This window comes from Cygnus olor, chromosome 14, assembly GCF_009769625.2.
Source record: "Cygnus olor isolate bCygOlo1 chromosome 14, bCygOlo1.pri.v2, whole genome shotgun sequence".
Taxonomy (NCBI): domain Eukaryota; kingdom Metazoa; phylum Chordata; class Aves; order Anseriformes; family Anatidae; genus Cygnus; species Cygnus olor.
In genome coordinates this window covers 14,922,919-14,943,656 of record NC_049182.1, presented here as the reverse complement: position 1 = coordinate 14,943,656, position 20,738 = coordinate 14,922,919, and the positions used below count along the sequence as shown (strand labels likewise).

General features: G+C 35.3%; 1 protein-coding gene across 1 annotated transcript in view; it reads left to right on the top strand.

Annotated features, from left to right (window-relative positions):
• Positions 1-20,738, top strand: part of DOCK2 (dedicator of cytokinesis 2) — a 187,111-nt gene that overhangs the window by 144,402 nt on the left and 21,971 nt on the right. The window contains exons 34-41 of the mRNA XM_040573039.1: positions 7,448-7,533; positions 11,865-12,021; positions 13,143-13,183; positions 15,186-15,276; positions 16,392-16,511; positions 18,294-18,383; positions 19,684-19,788; positions 20,482-20,623. Of these exons, the coding sequence (XP_040428973.1) occupies positions 7,448-7,533; positions 11,865-12,021; positions 13,143-13,183; positions 15,186-15,276; positions 16,392-16,511; positions 18,294-18,383; positions 19,684-19,788; positions 20,482-20,623 (832 nt within the window). The remainder of the gene's footprint in view (positions 1-7,447; positions 7,534-11,864; positions 12,022-13,142; positions 13,184-15,185; positions 15,277-16,391; positions 16,512-18,293; positions 18,384-19,683; positions 19,789-20,481; positions 20,624-20,738) is intronic.

Sequence of the window (20,738 nt, the reverse complement as noted above, 5' to 3'; positions counted from 1 at the left end):
TAACTTGGAGCTTCAGGCTCTGTAGTTGCACAAATAATGAATTCAGAACAATCCGTGTAACAGTAAGTGACAAACAAAGTCATAATTTTGGACATTTGTAGGAAAGTAGATATAAATATGTCACTTATACCCAGCTAATGTTTAATACTCTAAATCATGTGGGGCATTTCTGTGTCAGTTACGTGTGGAACAAACCAGCAGATGGAATTGCATTTTGGTGTGTATTCCAGAGTGCAAAGCTTTTGATTCAGGGCCAAGATTAAAAACCAGTTTGCATTTCTGCATCTGTTCTATACATGTCCTAATAGTTCTGTATTTGACTTCTCAAAAATATTTTCCTGCTTCTTGCCTTATACTTCATCTCTTGGGAGGGATGTACAGAAAATTACAGTCTGTACAGACCAAAAATCGTGGAAACTTATCAGTCAAACTGACTGATTAGCAAGAACAATAGCTTAAAAGCCTGGCAGATGCTAGATACTTAAATCACTCCTAATGCTAATATAAATAAGTTTCAAGTGATAGTTCTTCAGTGCTGAGGAACAGGAACATTCATTTTATTAGTGTAAGAATAGTTTTATCAGATGACACTAAAATGATTTCATAATTTAACTGTGGAGTGTCATTGGATTATAATCTGTTTCAGATTTAGTTGGTCAAAATTGTGGTATTTATTCTCTCCACTATATGGATGAGGTAATTAAGATCAATTTCTCTAAAATTTCTTCTATATGATGAAGTTTCAGTTCAACATTGCCTTCAGTTAAAACATAATTGTGTTGAACTTTTTTTTCTGGTGAGAGAGAGGAGAAAAAAACGCAGAGACACCTTTACTTGTAGTCTCTACTGGCAGTGGAACTAGAGCTTGTCTGCTGTCTGCCACATCATTTAATAAATTTTCCCCAAAAGATTGATTTAATTAGTTGTGGTACTGTGCTGAGATGTGTGCGGCAGCACTCCTTTTTGTGTGTATGTGTTAGGTTGGTACTAGCTCAAGAGACTGTGTCCTGCTTTATGTATACAGTATATATGTGTTTATTAATAAGACTCTTTTCAAAAGATTCACAACAAATGAGGTAAAGATATAGTTATTTAAACTCATCAGTAGTTTCATTTATTTTCACTATTGCCAGAAAATAACTAATCCCAGAGAAAGCAAAATTCCACATCTGGTTATCTCAAGAACGGCATACTACTCTCTCTCTCTCCCTCCTCCATCTCTCCCTCCTCCTGTCTCTCTCTTCCTCTCTCTCTGTTTCTCTCTCTCTCTCTTTCATTAAATTAAGCATATATGTAGACGTATGGCATGCCAAGGCATTTTCTTCTCAATCCTTCTTTGTTTCGTAACAAATTTATTTAATATATAATTTAAGTTTGTAATTTTACTTTTAAAGATGTAGGGAGGGAGAAATTAATATCTAATTGTAGGCATCCAGGCTCTGCCTGTCATTAGATCAGAGAGCTAGGAGTCTTAAAATGGTGATTTATTCAACTTGCATTAGGTGTCAGTGGATAGAATTAGTCCTTCAGATATATCATGTCCTTTGTGTACAAAGGGAAGCTAGTTGCTTATTGTTTGGGCACATGATGTTAGAAGAATTCCATCCTCCAAATTATTTTTACCCATCTTTCCTTGATAGATCAGGTTGTACATCTCGTCAAGATGTCCCAAAGCAAGGCACATCATCAAGCAAACTACTTCTGTTCTCTCTAACTGATAATTTGAGGCTAGAAGCTAAAAAAAGCTGACTTAAGAAAAAAAAAAAAAGGGGGGGGGGAGACTAGCTCTTTTCAGAGTAAATGAAATTATCATTGAAATAAATGTGGATTCAAGTTATGTTAAGGATTTTAACTTGGCTTAGGAAAGATTAATTCATCTGTGTTTATATTTCTGTTCAAATAAATCATTCTGTTTGTGTTTGGTATTTTCACTTTAATATCTTCCTTGGTTTCTACCAGTTGCTGAAGCCATCTGGGGAAGTATTCTGTAATTACTTTCCTTCCTGACCTTGGTTGAAAAGAGCAAATAATGCTGACCAATGATGTGTACTTGGGCTTACGTATTTTTTGATAGGTTTAGTGGATAAGTGTTTATTCTTAGTGACATGCCATGTTGAAATCGTGTAATTTTCTGAGATAACATCTGTGAAATGTTAGTAAATTAGTGAATGTGTTTTCAACAAGCTCCTCTGACGTGTGCTTTATAATTGCTTTAAATACCCATATTTCTTATTCTCATTTCTTGATATTTTATTACATCCAAGGATTTCAGAAGGATGTGAGATCATTCCACTATCAGAAACCAAGTTTAGATGGCTTGGTGCTTCAGACATCCATGTAGAAAAAGTGGAGATGTTGTGTAGTTGTCTTTGAAGTGTGTTCAAAGCTGCAGGAATTTCTTTGGTCTACTAGGTAGATAAGCAGGTGGTTTTAAAGCATAGTTAATGTAGTTAATGCCAATTACAATTAGGCACACTACTTAAGTTAAAAGAGAAATATCCCTACCAGGGCTGAATTATGGCACAGGTTCATTAAAATTTTCTTCTATATTTCTACCAGCTTTTTTATTTATTTTGGTTCAAGAAACAAGCTTGCTTTGCTTTTTTTTTTTTTTTTTTTTTTTTTTTTCCTCCTTTACCCCAGCTTGTTGAGAAACTGCAGGAAAGATGCTTAGAAAGAGGTTTTTGTTCAGGTCCCAGATCTGTGAAATTATTGCCTCTTAGAGTAGTCATCAATACCCTGCCTGCTGAATAAGTACTAGGAAAGATTTAAAGGTGGATAATTTTTAACCAGTGCTTGACTTGCACTGTATTCACAGGTTTCTGTATTACTGCAGTAGGTCCACAGACTTGAGCTCTACAAAATGACGGGATTGGATGTTTTCTGTTAATACTGCCTTGTCCTCAAACTGCTGTGTATCTACGTTACACATACTAATAGACAAATAGGCACTAATACATACAAATGAATTCTGAGCCCTTTAAACTACTTTTTCAGCCTGGACCAGCCGAAGTAATTTTCTTTCTGTGCTGTTTCTCTATATCTCTGTATCTCTATATCTCTATATCATTTCAATGATAGCTCTTTATTCTCTGGTATTGGTATGGTATGTACTGTTCCTCTGGCAATCTTTAATTTGGATTCTAATTACAGAAAAGAGCTACTATTAGAGTAGCAAAACCTCCAAATAACAGAGAGAACAAAGAATTGTTCTGGATCATAGCATACTAGTTCTCCTAGCAAACCAGAATTCTTTGTGGCCTCTCAAGAATAAATAAGATTCCCTCTTATTTGATACACCTATTTAAAAAAAAATGCAGAAAGAGTACTAATGTAGTAATCCTTTTCTACTTAAATCAGATTAAATCAGAAAATCAGAATATGATACTGCTGTTTCCAGTAAACAATTTTCAATTTTCTCTGAAAAACTTATGATAAGTAATTCTTAAGTCTCTGAGATCTGAAGTCATTAACTATTTTGGGAAACATTGTCTCCTTTTCAGTATGCCACAGAGATTAAATATTTGCTGCCAACTTTTGTTGAAATATTGGATGGTGAAATTGCAGTGCTCAGTTCTACTGGAGTTAGTCCTATACTGCTATTAACATTTCTCATATGCGTAGTATGCATGTTTGCATACATTCACGTTCAGCGATGACCTTTTTTATATGTAAGCATCTCACTGATAAAAAATAGAAACATATATTCTCAGTTCTCCCCTTCCTCTACTTCCTTCATTCAGACTTCCACGCTATTTTAACTATTTCATAAAACAGTGCATTTTAAATGATGATATTCATATTTTCATGAACATTACTTTTGTACTCAGTCATCTCAAAATACGCTACATGTGGTGCTGAGTTGGCAAAGTTGTCTGTCAGTGGCATTGTATAGCATGTACTACACAGCATGTATCCAAGTTCTTGTGTATCACATCAACTCCTTGTGAAGTGTTCAAATATTTCTATTTAAAGCACGACTATCAGGTGCTGCATTAGGTACTGTATGCACAATTTTGGATTCACATGTTTACAGCTGTGACTTTGTTCGTTTTCTTTGGTCTGATAAATATGTAGTGGTTGAAATTGCTCCTTCCCCCACACTCCCCTTAGCGAAAAAGGAGTGTAGCCTAATTTTCTGCTCTTCATTTTTTGCTTTTTGTGTGATGAATGTAGAAGTCAGGCCACTCAAGACATTCTTTCAAAGCTCCTTGAGAGAAGCAACAACCAGTCTTCTGTCCCCACAGCAGTTTACAGAATCAGGATGACCCAGCAGATTTCAAGCTGGATGCATGGCTTCTTGCTGTCATTTTGGTGAATACAGGTTGAGTAATCCTGCTAGTTCTACTGTCTCAGTATGGGATTATATTCATTGCTGTGAGGAAGGGAAACCTGAGAAATTTTTACAGTAAATAGGTAGTGAGCATGTAATATTTTTTCATTAGCTTAAAAATAAATGTGAATAGAGTGCATTTTCTTATGTTGCCCTCAGAGGCAATTCTAAGGATGTTCCAGTAGAGATTTTTACATATTATGTAGCTTATAAGTCTTTCTTTTTTTAAGGTGTTATTTTAACATTTTCTTACACCTGGATTTTAAGGGCAAAATCACTTGATTGGATTATTTTCTGGAATAAATGATCTTTGCTATTAGCTGGTCCCATTCAACCGAATCTCAGGACAAAAATGAAGGATACATAATATCATGGAGAAAAAAAAATGGGAATACTTGGCCGTCATGATTGCTAAGCCTTGGGCTTAGCTACTTTGGCAAGAATTGAATGTTTTGATAATGATATATTTAAGTGAGGGAAAATATCTAGCATTGTTGTCATCTTATAGCATCACATGTAAAACTCTATAGGATTTCTCTCTACCATGAAAGGTCTCAGTTCTCTTAATGGATGATCTGGATCCTCATCTGTCAAAGCTCTCAATTACACTGAAATACTGGGACAAAACAGAATTATTTATATGCCAAAAATCTTGTTCTTGAATAATTTTCTGTGTCAGCACAGTAGTGAATTCTCTGACACAATGCTTTTTTATCACTTTATCTACATAGAGCAACAGAGATTGATTTCAATATAGCTCTAATTTTGTAATTTTTTGTTTGTCTGTTAGTTTTTCTGTGCTTCTTGATGGGTTAATGTCTTGTCTAGAACTTTGTGGTAGATCTTTCCCATTTTTCTTGAAAATGCTATGTGAAAGGACACCAAAGTCTTCTTATATCTGAGGCTAAATTTTACTAGAACGCAAAAATTTCATTAGTACCAGAGATGTCTTTTTTAGATGTGCTTTCTGCTTCAAATGAGCTCATGGCTTCTCTCAAATGTCTTCTAATCTGTGCTCTTCTGCATCCTTCCCTCACTCTTGTCTTTCCTGTGCTACATCTTTAGAAGAAATTTCACATCTGAGCTTGCTTGCTTACTCTCAGAGCACTTGCTATCTTTGTTTTTTTTATCTCTAGTTGACTCATAGGGCAATAGAACAGACAACATAAATGAGCAGTCTTCCTTTCTGTTGCCTTAACACATTTTGCATTTAACAATGCAAAATGTATAATACCTACAAAAAATATTAGAAACAAAAAAGGAATAGAATATTTGCCAGATCTAAGTAATCTATTCATATGATATTCAAAAATTTTAGTTAAAATATGGGGACATGGAATGAGATGTGGTGACTGTGTCAAGAGGACAATCAAAGCCACATCAGAAAAGTTTTTAGGAGTGTTTCAAAGACATTATAAATTTGTAATTCTCTAATTGTGCAATTTCTTTACAAATCTTTATCAAGTTGATTTCTCATATACCTGAACATACAATTAGTTGGCTAAGAACAAGGAATGACTTAGCTGCAGTAAGACTTTGAGATTCATCTATTGCACTTCCTTTCAGAGGGCATACCCAAATGAAATGGCAGTGTAGTGATTTGGTATACGCAGACTTTCAGCAGTGCTGAAAGTACAGCCTATGAATCAAGGTGATGAATCTTGGAATGCTTTTATAAATTCTCAGGCTTTAATATAACAAGCCAAAAAGATGTCAAAGAATGAAGAGTCAAAGAAAAGTCAGAAAAGTGGCTTAGAAACAATGAAGGTATTCAGTGAAGGCTAAGCACAGAATAAGGTCAAACCGACTTAGGTAACCAGAGAGTTTAAAAAGTATTCCCTTTTGTAGTTAGAGCCAGTTGGAGTTTGGTTAATAGAATTGATTCTGCCTTGAAGGGGATTTCCTTTGGTGATGTACTTAGTATTTGTGCTGGGTTTCCAGCCTGCAGGTGCAAAAATATATCAGTTTCTTTACAGGACAATATTTGAAGCTTGGGAGAAATTATGCAAATGGACTGACTGCCTTTTAGTGTTTTTTATTATCATTATTTTAAATGACTTAAAGCCTGCAACACTTTCATGTTAGTATTTTTTTCTGCTAAGCTTATTGAACTAAATTATCTTCTGCCACGTAGTATTTCTATATTACATCACTTTTAATTAGTCTTCTGTTTTCCACAGTTAACATGTTATTTTAAAATCAGTTCTTTGGAGCACTTCATGTTTTTCTGAATTGTTTTAGATCATGTCTGAAGGATACCAGTAGGCCAGTACACCCAGTAATTTGGTCCAAAATTCACGGGTCTACACCAGAGTGTATTAATGGGGGTATATTTTTCTTGAAACCATCTCCCAGTACATTGACAATTGACATCAATTACTTTAAATAAATAAATAAATAATACCGTAGTATTTTTCATTTTATATGTAATAAATAAATAAATAAATCATTTTTTGTATCTCTGTTGCAAGTATGATACATAAATAACTTTTTAATAACATTTTTGAGCATGTACATCCTAGTGTTTTAGTAACGTACTTGGAGAGGGAAAAAAACAAACACACAGACTATATGAATTTATTGTAGTTTCCATGGTTTTCATTACCTGGACTTGAATGCAGTCTGCATAAAATATGGTAAAGGCCTGAAAAACTAATTACAAATATCTTCCGAACATGTTCGATTGTATTAACCCTTTCAAAATGATAAGGCAATTTCCTGTGTGTAACATATTGCAAGTGCTTTGAAGTAACAAATCATAATTTTATATTCATATTGCAATGACACAATGACATTTTTAAGTCTAGGTAATTCAAGTGTGATCCTGCAAAGTGCTGGGTTGAAATATAATCTGACATGTACTTCTGTTTGTTTAAGAGGTAATGGATTATTGCTGACCTAGAAATTCTCCAGAGATTTTGTTGGAGTTAATGGCACTGAAGAGGTGCCAAGCCATCAGCACTGACAATTTGAATACAGACTTGTAACAACAGTTTTGCAAGTTAGCATTAGTTTCCAGATATCTGATATAGCTACACAAATATATTCTTCTGATACCATTTTGCAATGTTTCATCTCCAGATACTTGCTCAGTTTTGATTTTTTTTTTCTTAGTTTGAAAATGAAATCATTTTGAAGTTGGACCATGAGGTGGAAGGAGGACGTGGAGATGAACACTACATGCAGTTGTTTGAGTCAATGTAAGTAGTGGATGACAGCGAATGTCTTCAGGATGTGTTATCTTATTGTTCCTTTTTCTCAAATTGGCGAATTTCTTTATAATAAAGTCAAATATAAGAAGTTTTTTTCATCAATGGACTGGAAACAGCATACTGTTTCAGTAAACCTGGTTTGAATTGTAGTTTTACCCATTGAAACTGTTTGCATAATTGTTTTTCAGTATTTTGTGTTCCACCTACGTTATGAAGAAATTATACTTAACTTTATTTTCTCTACCCAACTTCAAAGCAAAGATAATACAAACTTTTTACTTTCCCCATTTTTGATTGTAGCCTTCCTTGTTTTTATGTCATACTAATAAGAAAAGAGCATTTTGAACAGCCTGTCTTGCTTTCTCAATGTCTAGATATTGTGAAGGGATATGATTTAATAAAAATGTTTTGAAGTTCTAAAAGCTGATACAGCACCTCCTCATCGTCTTGGCCGTCTACGTTTTTATTCTCACACATTGTAGCTGTGTCTTCATTAGAGGCAGAGGCATGTGCAATTTGCTGGACAGTGGTGGTACCTTTGTGCCTACCTCTGAGACTTTGTTCCTGGCTTTGTGACTCACAGACTGTAGCAGTGAGAAAAATATAACTCCTCACACTCTTTTTCAAGCACCAATGACCTAACTAGTTATTAAGTTTAAAAAAGCTATAGCACTTTTGCTATATCAGAAACTAGACATAGGCTTTGTAGCATTGACTGTGTGGTTTTGATGCTCTCTCACAGCCTGCTACTTTGTATGTATTGTATTTTTGTGTGGGGGTGTAGCAGTCTTTGCAAATTGTATTCCAGTTCATGTGAAGCATGAAATTCCTGTGTATGCCACAACAGAAAAAATGTTTTTAAGGAAAACATAATCATGTAAAGAATACTCTTATTATATGAGCAATTAATGTGTAAATGCTATGTAAATCATATTTAATTATATTCTAATTAGAATCCCCATTTAAATCAAACATCATTTGAGTCAAACACCATTTAAATACTCGTTAGTTTAGCTTCCCTCCTATGATGAGACAGGTAAAGTATAGAGAGGCAGGCTTGAAAACAGTACTAACACTTTTTAAGCTACAGAAAACTTCATTGAAACTTATATGTTAGCAGGGAAAGATGAAGTTTTAAAAATGTCGTTTGCACTTCCTATTATGCAATGACTATGTAAACTGAGAGCAATAAACAGTTGTTTCATTTTTTGAACGTTTAATGTTTGGCTGCCAGTCTTAGGAGATGTTCAGACTAGCTCTTGGTATGACCTAGAAGAGGCCTGAAAGTAGATAGTTTTCTCAGTTGCACTGCTGCAAAGGCTTAACTATGCTGCCTGCCTAAAATGTCAGTACAATTCATCATCTCTAATACTGGGGATTCAGTAGACACAGTGGGCATTTATTGCAGTGCTTACGTTTCCTTGCTGCTAGTAAGCTTTCTTCCGAACATCTATACTAAATCTTCCTTGCCTCAGTTTAAGCCAGTTATTTCTTGTTTTACCCACATAACGAATCATTTATTCTGTTTTTCTTCATAGAAGACTTTAAAAGAATGGAAGGTTGCTGTTGAGTTTCCTTTACTCTTCTCTTTAGGGTTAACAGCCCCAATATTTCAATTTATCGTATGCCATGTTTTCTGCATATTCCTACAATCTTTACAGCTGTTTTGAAATACTACACTACCTTAAAGCTGGAGAAGGTATTCAAACTGAGATGTTAGAAATGCTAAGAGAAAAATATTCCTTCATGTCTCATGTATAAGACACATTTGACAATTAGATCCTTTTTCTGAGCTGTGTAACATTGTTTGCAATCTTTTCAGCTTACTCTTGCTTTCAATTATTTTTCTAGAGAACTGGTACCTATCTAGATAAACCTCATCTTGCAGCAATGCAGTTGATTAGTCTCATCAGATATACTACATAACATTTGATCTTCCTGGTTTTCCAGCGTACCTTTCTTTCCCTTTGACTTAACTTTTAACAATTTTTCTGGCATTTTTTTTCACTGTACTCTTTTACACTCTACAATACATCAAGACACTTAAAGATTTCCAACTCTAAAGATGCCACTTCATATTATCTTCAGATTTTTTGTTTCATCCTTGAAGTTCTCTAATGATGTATGTAGAGGGATAGTTGAAACAGAGGCTGGTGACCTGTCTGCTGTAGGACCCTGTTATCTCCAGTCATTTTAATTTTCCTTCCTTCACACTTTCTTCAGCCCTCTGTCCCCATCTGCCTATCCCGACTGAATAGAGACCCAGTTAAATTGTGCTCCAGATTTTTTCCTTTGGTCTTATTTTCATCAGCTAATTTCCTGTAACTGTGCACAATTCCGGTTGTCACCTAAATGCAGATATTTAGGTGAGCCAATAGCTGTATTCTGGTGCTTACCTGTGCAACCAGCACTTACCCACACTAGTTGGTTGCTGCGAACTTGCCAATGCCTATTAAATTAAACAGGGTCAGCAGAAATCTAAACAGCAATCCTTGCTGTTGTACATAGTTCTAAATTCTAGCATGCATAATGACAGAATTATGTCCTCTGCTAATGAATGCTGTCTCAGACAACAGCATGGAAGAGCTGGCATAATATGGAACAGATGAGAAGGCGTTGTTAATTAGCAGAGTAGACCAGGCTAACCCATTGCAGGAAATGGAGGAGAATCAAGCTATATGAATGCAAGTTGTGCTGAACCTCTTCTCCTCGGGCTCAGATAATGAATCCTGACTTGTTTTAGTTACTAATGTAGGTGACTGTACTTGCCCTTGTTAGCATTTTATCCCGTTTCTGATATGTACATATATAAAATAATTCATTCTGTGTAGTATTCCAGTCTTCTCTATAAATCTGAGGCCTTCTTACTTTCTTTTCCACAAATATAATTTAACATGCTCCAGCCTATTTTATTGGTTGTCAAGTCTTCAGATCCTTTAATATTTAACATCCAGTTAAACACAGTTAAGTTTGCTGTATGTTTAATATCAAAAGCCACGTTTCAGTAATTTAATTATTTCAGTTATTGCTTCAGGCTGTTAGCCTTTGTCTTTCACATCTTGTACAATATAAATGTTCTTTCAGGCACAGGTACACACACTCTGTTTTGGGAAAATAACTCTGTTTTCAACCTTTGGACCTTTCCTTTGGAAAGGAATAAACATTAGTTGTGTTTTTATTCTGAGTGAGAACTTTGAGACCGGGTACTTTGCTGAGACCCCAGTCTAGGCCCAAGCTTGGAGGGTTTCTTTGCAGTCAAAGGTATTATGAATATGTAGTTTCTGAAGAAAGTTAATGTGATTCTGAGGAGTAGAAACTTATTTTTGTGATTAATTAAAACTAAAAACTTTATAATGAAAGTTAAAAACTAACAGAGTATTTCTTTAAAAATTAATCATAAATTATTAAGTGAATTTGCATACAAATTGAGAAAAAACTAAGAGGCCAGGAATTATGGATAGTATACCCTTGAAACAGCACACAGAATAGTTTCAGGGTGGGTTTTGCAATTGCTGTCTTGTTCGTACCATTTTTCTACAAGCTGCATGGTGATTTTGATGTTATTAATTGTATTTGCCTGATATACAAGTAATTACTTTTGCGCATATATAAATACATATACACATACATAAAACATATACACACACACATATAGGTCAATAGCTACACTTTTAATTATATATACTCTTAAATCAGTCCAGTACTTTATAGGAACAGCATATGCTAATATTTTGTTAATGTAAGTAGGAATCTGCTGATAATGTATAAAACTGACTTTTCCGTATTTTTTATCGAAAGGTGACTAACTGCATTTCTGAACCCACAGAAAGATTGTTTGCTTTTGCTTATTTCTAAAAGGCAATTTGCTTTGATGAAGTCTTGTTAGTGAATGTCTTTTTAGACTTAAAATTTGTTGATTCGAACTTTCTACTGACACATAACCATACCAAGAGAAGGAAAAAATGATTGTATTTTATTGTGCATGGTAACCAAGGAAAGTGAAGTCTAATGTTTATTTCCATAGCATGGCACTGGAGAGAACTGAATTCAAGTTATACCACAGGTGCAATGTTACTTGATTCTGGAATTGTGGGTATTGCCTTGAATTTGCAGTGATTGTTGGACAGGAAAAATGAATACATATATATCATCTTGTATGTCTCTGGATGCCTAAATTATCAGCCCACAAAGGGAATTTACAATGCAGTCTGTAGTTGCTGTAGCTCTAATACTATGTTTGCCTTCAGGTCCAAACATAGTTTCAGCTGATGGATTGCTGATTTGACAGTACTCTAAAATCATTTTGTTTGTGTTTGCAGTCTTACAGAGTGTGCAAGTCAGTATCCTGGCATTTTTAACTTGGTTGAAAGCTTTGTCAACCTAGTTAAAGGTCTCCTGGAGAAGCTGCTGGATTACCGAACTGTGATGAATGATGAAAGCAAGGATAATCGCATGAGCTGCACTGTAAACTTGCTGGTATGTTCTCTCTTATAATTCTTGTATGAGAATTTCATAATCCAGTCACCAAAGATGAAAGCAAATCTTCCTGGAGAAGGGACTGGTCTACAGTGCTCAAACAATGATTCAAACTTTTTTTATCCATTTGCATGGATATATGCATAAACATGCAACATCCATTCAGTTCTTCAATTTTGCATGTTTTATCCACTTCTATTCTGTGAATAAATAATGAAGTTCACTACTTACACACCTTTACCTGTTGATAGGCTTAGTGTAACAGTGGGTATTTGCAAAGTAGAGTTTTGCACAAGGAACTAACCTGCTTACTGCTTTAGCAGCTCAGCAGTTCTGTTTTTTAAATCTGAGGAAGAAGCATGCAAGATACACCTGCAGTAAGGTGCTGAAGATATTTATGTCTCTTATCTAGTTGTAGGCCACCCCATCTTTTGTTCTGTTACTATTTCATAGTGAGAACGTCACATACAGATATTCCTCCACCAGGAAGTTTACTCTAAGCAGAAAATGAACATTTATCAGCTTTAAAGGTGGAAAAGAGAACATGATGCATATTTACATGCACATACTCACAGTTCCTTAGTAATCACTGTGCAAGGTGGTATAAATTTCTGCAATTATTAAGGAGGCGATCCTTGTGATACATTTTGCACAGCCAAGCACCTCAAATACATGTTAAAGTGTTATGCTGATAAAAACGGACTTACACCTGTAATGAGCCCCTTTAGAGACATTGCACAATAATGTTGCTTGCATAAACATCAATAAATACCAGCTTCTATCATGGCCACCAAGTGTAGCCAGAGCATGTAGTTTGTTACGTTAATGCTTTTGGATAACGATATTATCTTCTTCTCCAACAGAAAAACATTCACTGATGATTAATGAACTGGAAGAAGTATACATATATTATTAATTTGTAATAAAAACAAGTACTAATAACTAATTAAAGTATTAATTGAAGCAGCAGTAGTGCCAGGTTTAAGCTTAAGATACTTTGTATGTAATGTGTGTCTTGCACTCTACTATTAGCAAGAAAAGCAAAACCTCAGCAAAATATTTGTATCTTGTGTTTTAATAAAAGAGATTAGGAAATAACTTTTAAATGTTTGTGTCTCTAGAACTTCTACAAGGACATTAACCGTGAAGGGATGTATATCAGGTATGGTGGCTGCTCTGTTTGGTCTGCTTTGAAGATGGCAATAATGTTCTCTTATATATTATCTTATTATTATATATTATTATTATTCTTTTATCACTGTACTTGAACTTCTGTTACTTAATGGTAGTTTACTATCCACAATGACTCTGTTGTAGCCCTGGTCTCATTTATATTTTTAATCTATTTTTTGTCTAGCACTCAGCAATTTGGTGTTCATTAAATGTATTCATTGGCAGCATTTTTTCCCCAAGCATGAACTTCTAGCTGATCCAAATCACTCAACATTCATTGTCTATTGCTTTAAATAAAGAAAATGTAGTTAGACCTGAGGTTTGATGGAGGGTGTATCATACATTTAGAATGGCATGAAAAAACAAGTTCTCTAGAATTCTGCAGTCTGCCAAGTCTCTTTAAATATGCAACACCACATGTAATGCAGAATTACTGGTAAAACATTTTTTTCTAAGAGCTATAGCTATACTGGCAAATTATTTTTTGCATGACATAGCCTCTTACTGTCCCCAAGGGCTTTGCGCATGAGGTACAGCAAATCTTGCTGTTGAAGTGCTCAGTTTCCTGCCTCTCTGTTCATTATACAAAATCTGCAGAATCTCCTCCACCTTAGCTACTGTAGTGCAAAGACCAGAATCCTAGCTGAGATGAGCACTAAAGGTGCTCCACAGCTAAGTGTGGAGCTATGAATTGGAGTGGATGGGAACAAAACAATGCTGCCTATGGGACATTGCTGAGGGGGGCACATTTTAAGTAGCATCGACAACTGGGAATAGTAACACCTTGTATTGCTTCAACAAGGTATGACAGTTTCTGTGTCAAAACCTCTGTTGTGTGAAAGAGTATGGAAGGTGTTTTTTTTTTTTTTCTCTCTCTCCGGCTGGTGGAAGAGGTGTGACTTAAGTCCTATGGTAGGCATTGGTTGGGATGATAGCAGCAATGCTGCTGTAGAGATCAAGAAGAACACTGGCAAGATAAAACGGATATTCTGCCCCTAACACCTTGCCAAGTTGTACAGGGACCTGCTTTATCTTTCTCGACCTGTATTTTCCTTTTTTCTCCTTTATCATTTTTTAACTTTTACTCTTGCATCTATTTACATGCAATGTATTTATATGCAATCAAAAACTCCTACAGTGAAAGGCAGCTCTTTTTATTATTGAATCATAGAATCATCTAGGTTGGAAAAGACCTTGAAGATCATCAAACCCAACCATGAACCTGACATACCAATTCCCATCACTAAACTATGTCCCTTAGTGCCACATCCAGGCATCACTTAAATACCCCCAGGGATGGGGTCTCCACCACTCCCCTGGGTGGCCTTTCCCAATGACTGATCACCGTTTCTGTGAAGAAATTCTTCCTGATACCCAGTCTAAACCTTCCCTGTCACAGCTTGAGGCAACATTGCCTCATGTTCTATCACTTGTCATCTCAGAAAAGAGACCAACACCTTCCTTTCAGGTGGTTGTAGAGAGCAATGAGGTGTTCCCTCAGCCTCCTTTTGTCCAGACTAAACAACCCCAGTTCCCTCAAGCTGCTCCTCTTAAGTCTTGTTTTCTAGTCCCTTCACCAGTCTCTTGCACTTTTATACACACACTTGAGCAATTCAGCAGCCCTTTTGTAGAGAGGAGTCCAAAACTAACAATAACAGTCCAGAAATAATGGGCACAGAGGTCTGACTTAGACCTCAAGTTGAAGCACTTCTTCCTCCTAGAAGTGGAGTTAGCAACAGTTCACACAGGGAGGTTAGCTCTTTCCCCCTCCTTTTTTTGCACAACGTTTCAGTATACAAGGAGGACAAATAAAAGTCTGAAAAAACGTGCAGACATTAGCCTCTCTCAGAGCGCTCCTGAGGACCCTTTGGGTAGTGACTGCATGACATCTTTCAGGTTTACATTATCTAGAGTTTATCTAGAATATTTTCGATACTTAGAATTCAAGTCAGGTTAGGATCTAGACTAACTCTTTTTCTCTCCTCTAACAGATATTTGTATAAATTACGAGATCTTCATTTAGACTGTGAGAATTACACAGAAGCTGCCTATACCCTTCTACTCCATACATGGCTCTTGAAGGTTAGATTTTCCTCAACTCAATATATAACTAAGCTTTTGCATTTTTCAAATTCACAAATAAAAAAGTGTCTTAATTTCTAATACACTGCATATTAGTTACTTTCCTCAGGAGTGTTCAAGTTTCTACTTGCAAATACTGTCATAGGTTAAAAAAAAATAATAATGTTAATTGTTGAAATTTTACTTTCAATAACTGATTTGATGTCATATGTTGGTAAAACTAAATATGGCAAAAATATTTTTTCAAAGTGAAAAGAGTGCGTGCAAGTTCTGAAGCTATTTAGCTTCCTTGTGTCTTTCATTTTACTACTTTCTTGCTGTCCCAAATATAGCAATTATAAAAATTAAACACTTTTTCAAGTTATCACAGGGGGACACCTGACTTTCAATTTTAAATAGTATGTACCACAGTGACAAATTATGCCTCCTTTCTTTCATAGCTGCTAATTATTTTCTCTACAGCTAATATTTATTCTCATTGTAACTGATGTTTTCAGTAGAGATGATCAGTAAGAAGCATTTCCATTTCAAGGGAAAATTCAAAATTTAAAGTTTTTTGAACAAAAATTTAAGATTTCTTGTGGAATTTCTTTTTGTGCAGAACTATCTAAATTTTGCATTCCACAGTACTGTTTTGATTAAACTTCTTTTTGACTTTTCTGATCATGCAAAAATATAAGGTGTATATATAATGTATTGGTGTAGAGAAAGATGATGTGTATATATTTTATACAAAACTCAAAAAAAAAAAATTCAGTCAAGATGACATTACTTAAATAAAATGAACCAACTTGCTCCCTTAGTTTTTTATTCAGCTCATTGGGATGGGGAGTGGAGAGGAACATGGTTTAAAAAATGTTATGTATAGTCTTGTTTATTAGCATTTTTGAAGAGGTGCTGAAAATGTTCCCAGTGCCTTTCCCAGTATCTTTGTGGAAGGGTTAAAAAAAAATAAAATAAAAAATAAAAGACTGGGGAAAAAAAAACACTTGTAGTATCCCAGATTTGGTGAAGGTTTGAGGGGAAAGATGTTGAATTCCAAAATCTGTGTGGTTTTTGTTTGTTTTCATTTGTTTTTGTTTGTTTGTTTGTTTTTAATGTGTTCTTATCTTCAGTGGTCAGATGAACAGTGTGCACCCCAAGTCATGTCAACAGAGTTCCAGTGTTCACAGACCTATCGACACTTGAAGGAGAATTTGTATGAGAAGATCATAGAATACTTTGACAAAGGAAAGGTAGAGCTGTAGAGTTCTTTCACACCACAAATTTCTTCTTGATGTATTATTTTGTGTTGTAACATTTAATGAATATTCTCTGAAGAAAATGTTTGTTTCATTATTGCATATGAAATCCTTTTTGAAATGTGGGTCAAGTAAAAATCGTGTCCTGAAGGCTTATTCACATGGTACATCTGTTCAATATGAACATGTTCTTTCAATAACCATGTTTACAAAGACAGAGGTCAGTGTTCCTGACAGTGCCGCTGTCAGGCAGTAATAATAAATGTTGAATGTACTTTCCATTAATAGGGAAAGAATATGGACTACACGGGTTGCATTTCTAAACTATTCAGTCATTATCTCCCCCTCAAAAAAAGACAGTTTTTTTTTTTTTTTTTTTTTCCAGAGAAGTCTGTCTATTGCATCCCAAACTTAAAATGTAGCTGTTTGATGTTCAACACCTGAGTTTAGTTCAGTTTCTCTGAAATCTGTTAATAAAATCACTGGTAGAACAGGGACCTGTCCCCCACCCCCACCACGTAAAGCAAAGGATTAGAAAGCATGGAAAAATTCTGCAGCACTGCACAGTCCAATCTTATGAACCTGTAAGGACTTTCAGCCAGTATGTCTTGTTCAGCTGTAATCAAGGGTATGAATTGGGTAGGCAATTCATTACTGCTTCTTGCAAAATAGAACTGTAACACCCCCACAAAAGTCCCTCCTTTAACTCAGCAGGTAGAGGTTTTTCAGTGCTTCAGCAACGTGCAGAAAATTTAGTACCATTTAACACAATTTCTTTTTTTTTTTTTTTTTTTTTCCCTGGCATCTGAAATAGCTGTGTTGTAGTGGTCCCCATCCACAGTGTCAGAATAACCAATTCCTTGTGATTTGTATTCTACCTAGCATTCCTGTTCTCCTCAGATACAGCGGAGTAGGTTTGCAAGCACCTGAATGCACCTCTCAGGCTCAGAACTATCTCGCCTAGGGGTACATAGCCCTACGTAAAAATGGTCATAGTGCATATGACCACCAGCAACCTTACATCAGTAGAGAATTAGGCTCAGAAAAACTGTTTTGTCTCCTTTATTCCAAATAGAAGATTTGCAGAATTTGAGAAACATCCTCAAGAAGAGGGAGTTTCTGTTTGCTTTGGGACCATTTTTGTGCTGCATTCCAGAAGTACCTTTAACAGATGAGAGCAACTGTCCTGGTCTTCCCATGTAGTTCTGTAATTCCTTACAGTAATTTTCAGAGGTAGCTATTAAGTAGTGTGGAAAGAAACAAGCTGTTGCTCCAAGCAAGTGGTAATTTAAGTGTAAGCCTTGTAATTTTTTAGCTGCCTAGGGGAGCTGTCATATGCCAGGCTACCTATGAGTATGCATGTTTCAGAATTTCTTGTAAAATGAAATCTTTGTTTTAAAGAGAGGTGTGTATCGGTCCCCTCATAAACTGCTCCTGTGCTTGGAGTATATTCTATGTATTATGTACCATAGTGATTTATGATTGTTGTTTGTTGTATCTGAAAGTTTAGGTGACTTTTGGTAACCTCACTGTAAGATAAAAAAGTAGGCTTACTTATTCTTTCCTGTAATGAACCATAAAATACTTTCATTCTCTACATTAATCTGCTTTCCTAAAGTTTATGATTGCCTTGGGTGTTCCATTCTAAATATGCAGTTAACAAAATGACTTGCAATATAAAGACAATAATCAATAGAACTGTAGCTAAACAGTGATGTGTTAAAGACTTGTTTGTTATTACTGGATTTACTTTTTGAATATGTGGTTACGTTGCAGATGTGGGAAGAAGCCATATCTTTATGCAAAGAACTTGCAGAGCAGTATGAAAAGGAAGTTTTTGACTATGAGCTTCTAAGCCAAAACCTGGTAAGATTATATACAGATCTTCAAATTATTTTAGTCACAAAAATTAGTAGTTTAGAGCTATCAGAAAGATAGAGCTGCTTATGAGCTTGTAGTCTACCACTGATTTTTAATTGATTTTTCAAGGTATTACATTGCTGTATTGTGAAATTCCAGTGGTAGAGATTCATAAAGGGCTATTTACTGAAGTTGCATGGACATTTTTGTACTTATTGTAGTATTTTGAAACTCCTATAAAGGAGAAGAGCATGTTCTCTTTTTGTGCAACAAAAAGATGATACATAAAAGTGATGGGACAGGCTTTTGAGGCCTTTGTGCTACTTTATGTTAGAAAAAGCACCTGGCTGTATTTTTCCCTGGATTTTTTGTTTAAATTTTAGGAAAGAAATCTGTCCAAGTCAGGTACAAGAGAAGTAATACATCACAAGGAATTACAACTAGGTCCAAAGGCTAAAAGGAAGAAAGGTTTTGGTATTTATTTTTTTAAGCAGATTTAATGGAAGAAGTAGTTGAACATTTAAGTGAAATAATCCAAAAAGACAACCCAAGCCCACATACCTTCTTTTTTTTTCACCCTCAAGATTCCACGCTTCCACCATCTTTACCATATGCTTAGGATTCATTCAGTAGACGTCCCTGAATCTTTCTGCAAGAAAACCATGGGAATCAAAACATGATGTTCTTGAACAGTGTCGTGTGTAATGAAAGCTTTTTTTTCTTCCACTAAATATTGTTTATGTCTTTACCTTTTCATTTGTGATAATATTTTTGCCACTTCCATTTAAGTTGCAGTGTTGCGCATCTCATCAGTATAGCACTGGAAATAAAACCAGTAAAATGAAATGACGTTTCATTTTTTATGAAAGACATTGTTCATATTTACATCATTAATACCATAGCACAATGATGGAGCAAAAGCTTATGTTGATGCTTACCTCAGAAAACATTTGAGACATGGAGTTTTTCCAAATGCATTATTTCACTGATGTTATCTGTTACACTTACAAAATATGCAAAGTGTGGCTTCAGTAACTGTGTTTTTTCTTTCCACACCAGTAAATTAAGGGTACACTTGTTTCAGAAGTTAAATAATTGAAATTGAAGCCATATTCATTTAGCTAGGTATTATATTTAATGTAGCACAGCAGTGTCCTATGCACATTAACTGTTTATTGCTGTAGCTTAACAACTGATAATTGATTGCTCTTGCATATCAGCTGATAGCTATAATACTATTGTAGAGGGTAAAAAATAAAAAGAAAAAACCATCAGATGTAACTGTTGTGGTTGGTTTTGCCTTTAGATTCAACAAGCGAAGTTCTATGAAAACATCATGAAAATTCTGAGGCCTAAACCAGACTATTTTGCTGTTGGATATTATGGCCAAGGATTCCCTACGTTTCTAAGGGTAAACCTGAATACATTTTTTATTTTTAACCTATTTTCATTTACTTCTAAAATTATAGGTATACTATACTATTGCAAATGAGTCGCTGGGGATATTTGACCTGGATTTATTTTTGCTTGAATGCAAGTAAAAGTAACCTGAATATTCGATGTTTTCTTCTAGAAAAAAAAAAAAATCTTTCTTACATACTAATGAATGAATACAATGAATATGGTAGCTTTTCTCATACCTGAAAAGCAATGAAAGACCCCTTTTTCCCAGTCTTAAAGGCCAAAGATGCCTTGAAAGCATTTGAAAAAAAATAGTGAAAATGTGCTAACGTTACACCAAAGGAAGCCTGCACCTTTTGCTCTGGTTTTATATAAGTATTTTGTTAAATGAAGCAAACTGAACCACAAATGAGCACATTTGAGGATAGACTTTACTGTAAGTGAGGGCATTCCATAACACCAAGCAGAAGGAGCAAGCAGAGCAAACTTAAATATTACTATTCAAAAATTGTGAAACTTGAAACCTAGAATGTACTTGAATGTATTTGAAAGCAAGAGACTCCTTTACTTGAGAGACAAGAAGAAAAGGAATTTCATTACTTTACTTACCTCTATGGTATCTTTGTATTGATGCACCTGCAACTTCTGCTTCAGCATCATACAGCCCAAGGAATCTGGTATTTATTCCTTTTATTCCTTGCAGAACAAAGTATTCATCTATCGTGGGAAAGAATATGAGAGGAGAGAGGACTTCCAGGCACAGCTGATGAGTCAGTTTCCCAATGCAGAGAAGATGAACACCACCTCAGCACCTGGAGAGGATGTGAAAAACTCTCCTGGCCAATGTATCCTTAAACCCATGGGAGATTAGAGAATGAAAGTGGGTTGGGGAAACCTGTTTCTAGCAGGAGTTGAGCTGTGTGCAGCAATAATTTCCTGGTAGGGACGAAAGGTTCTTAT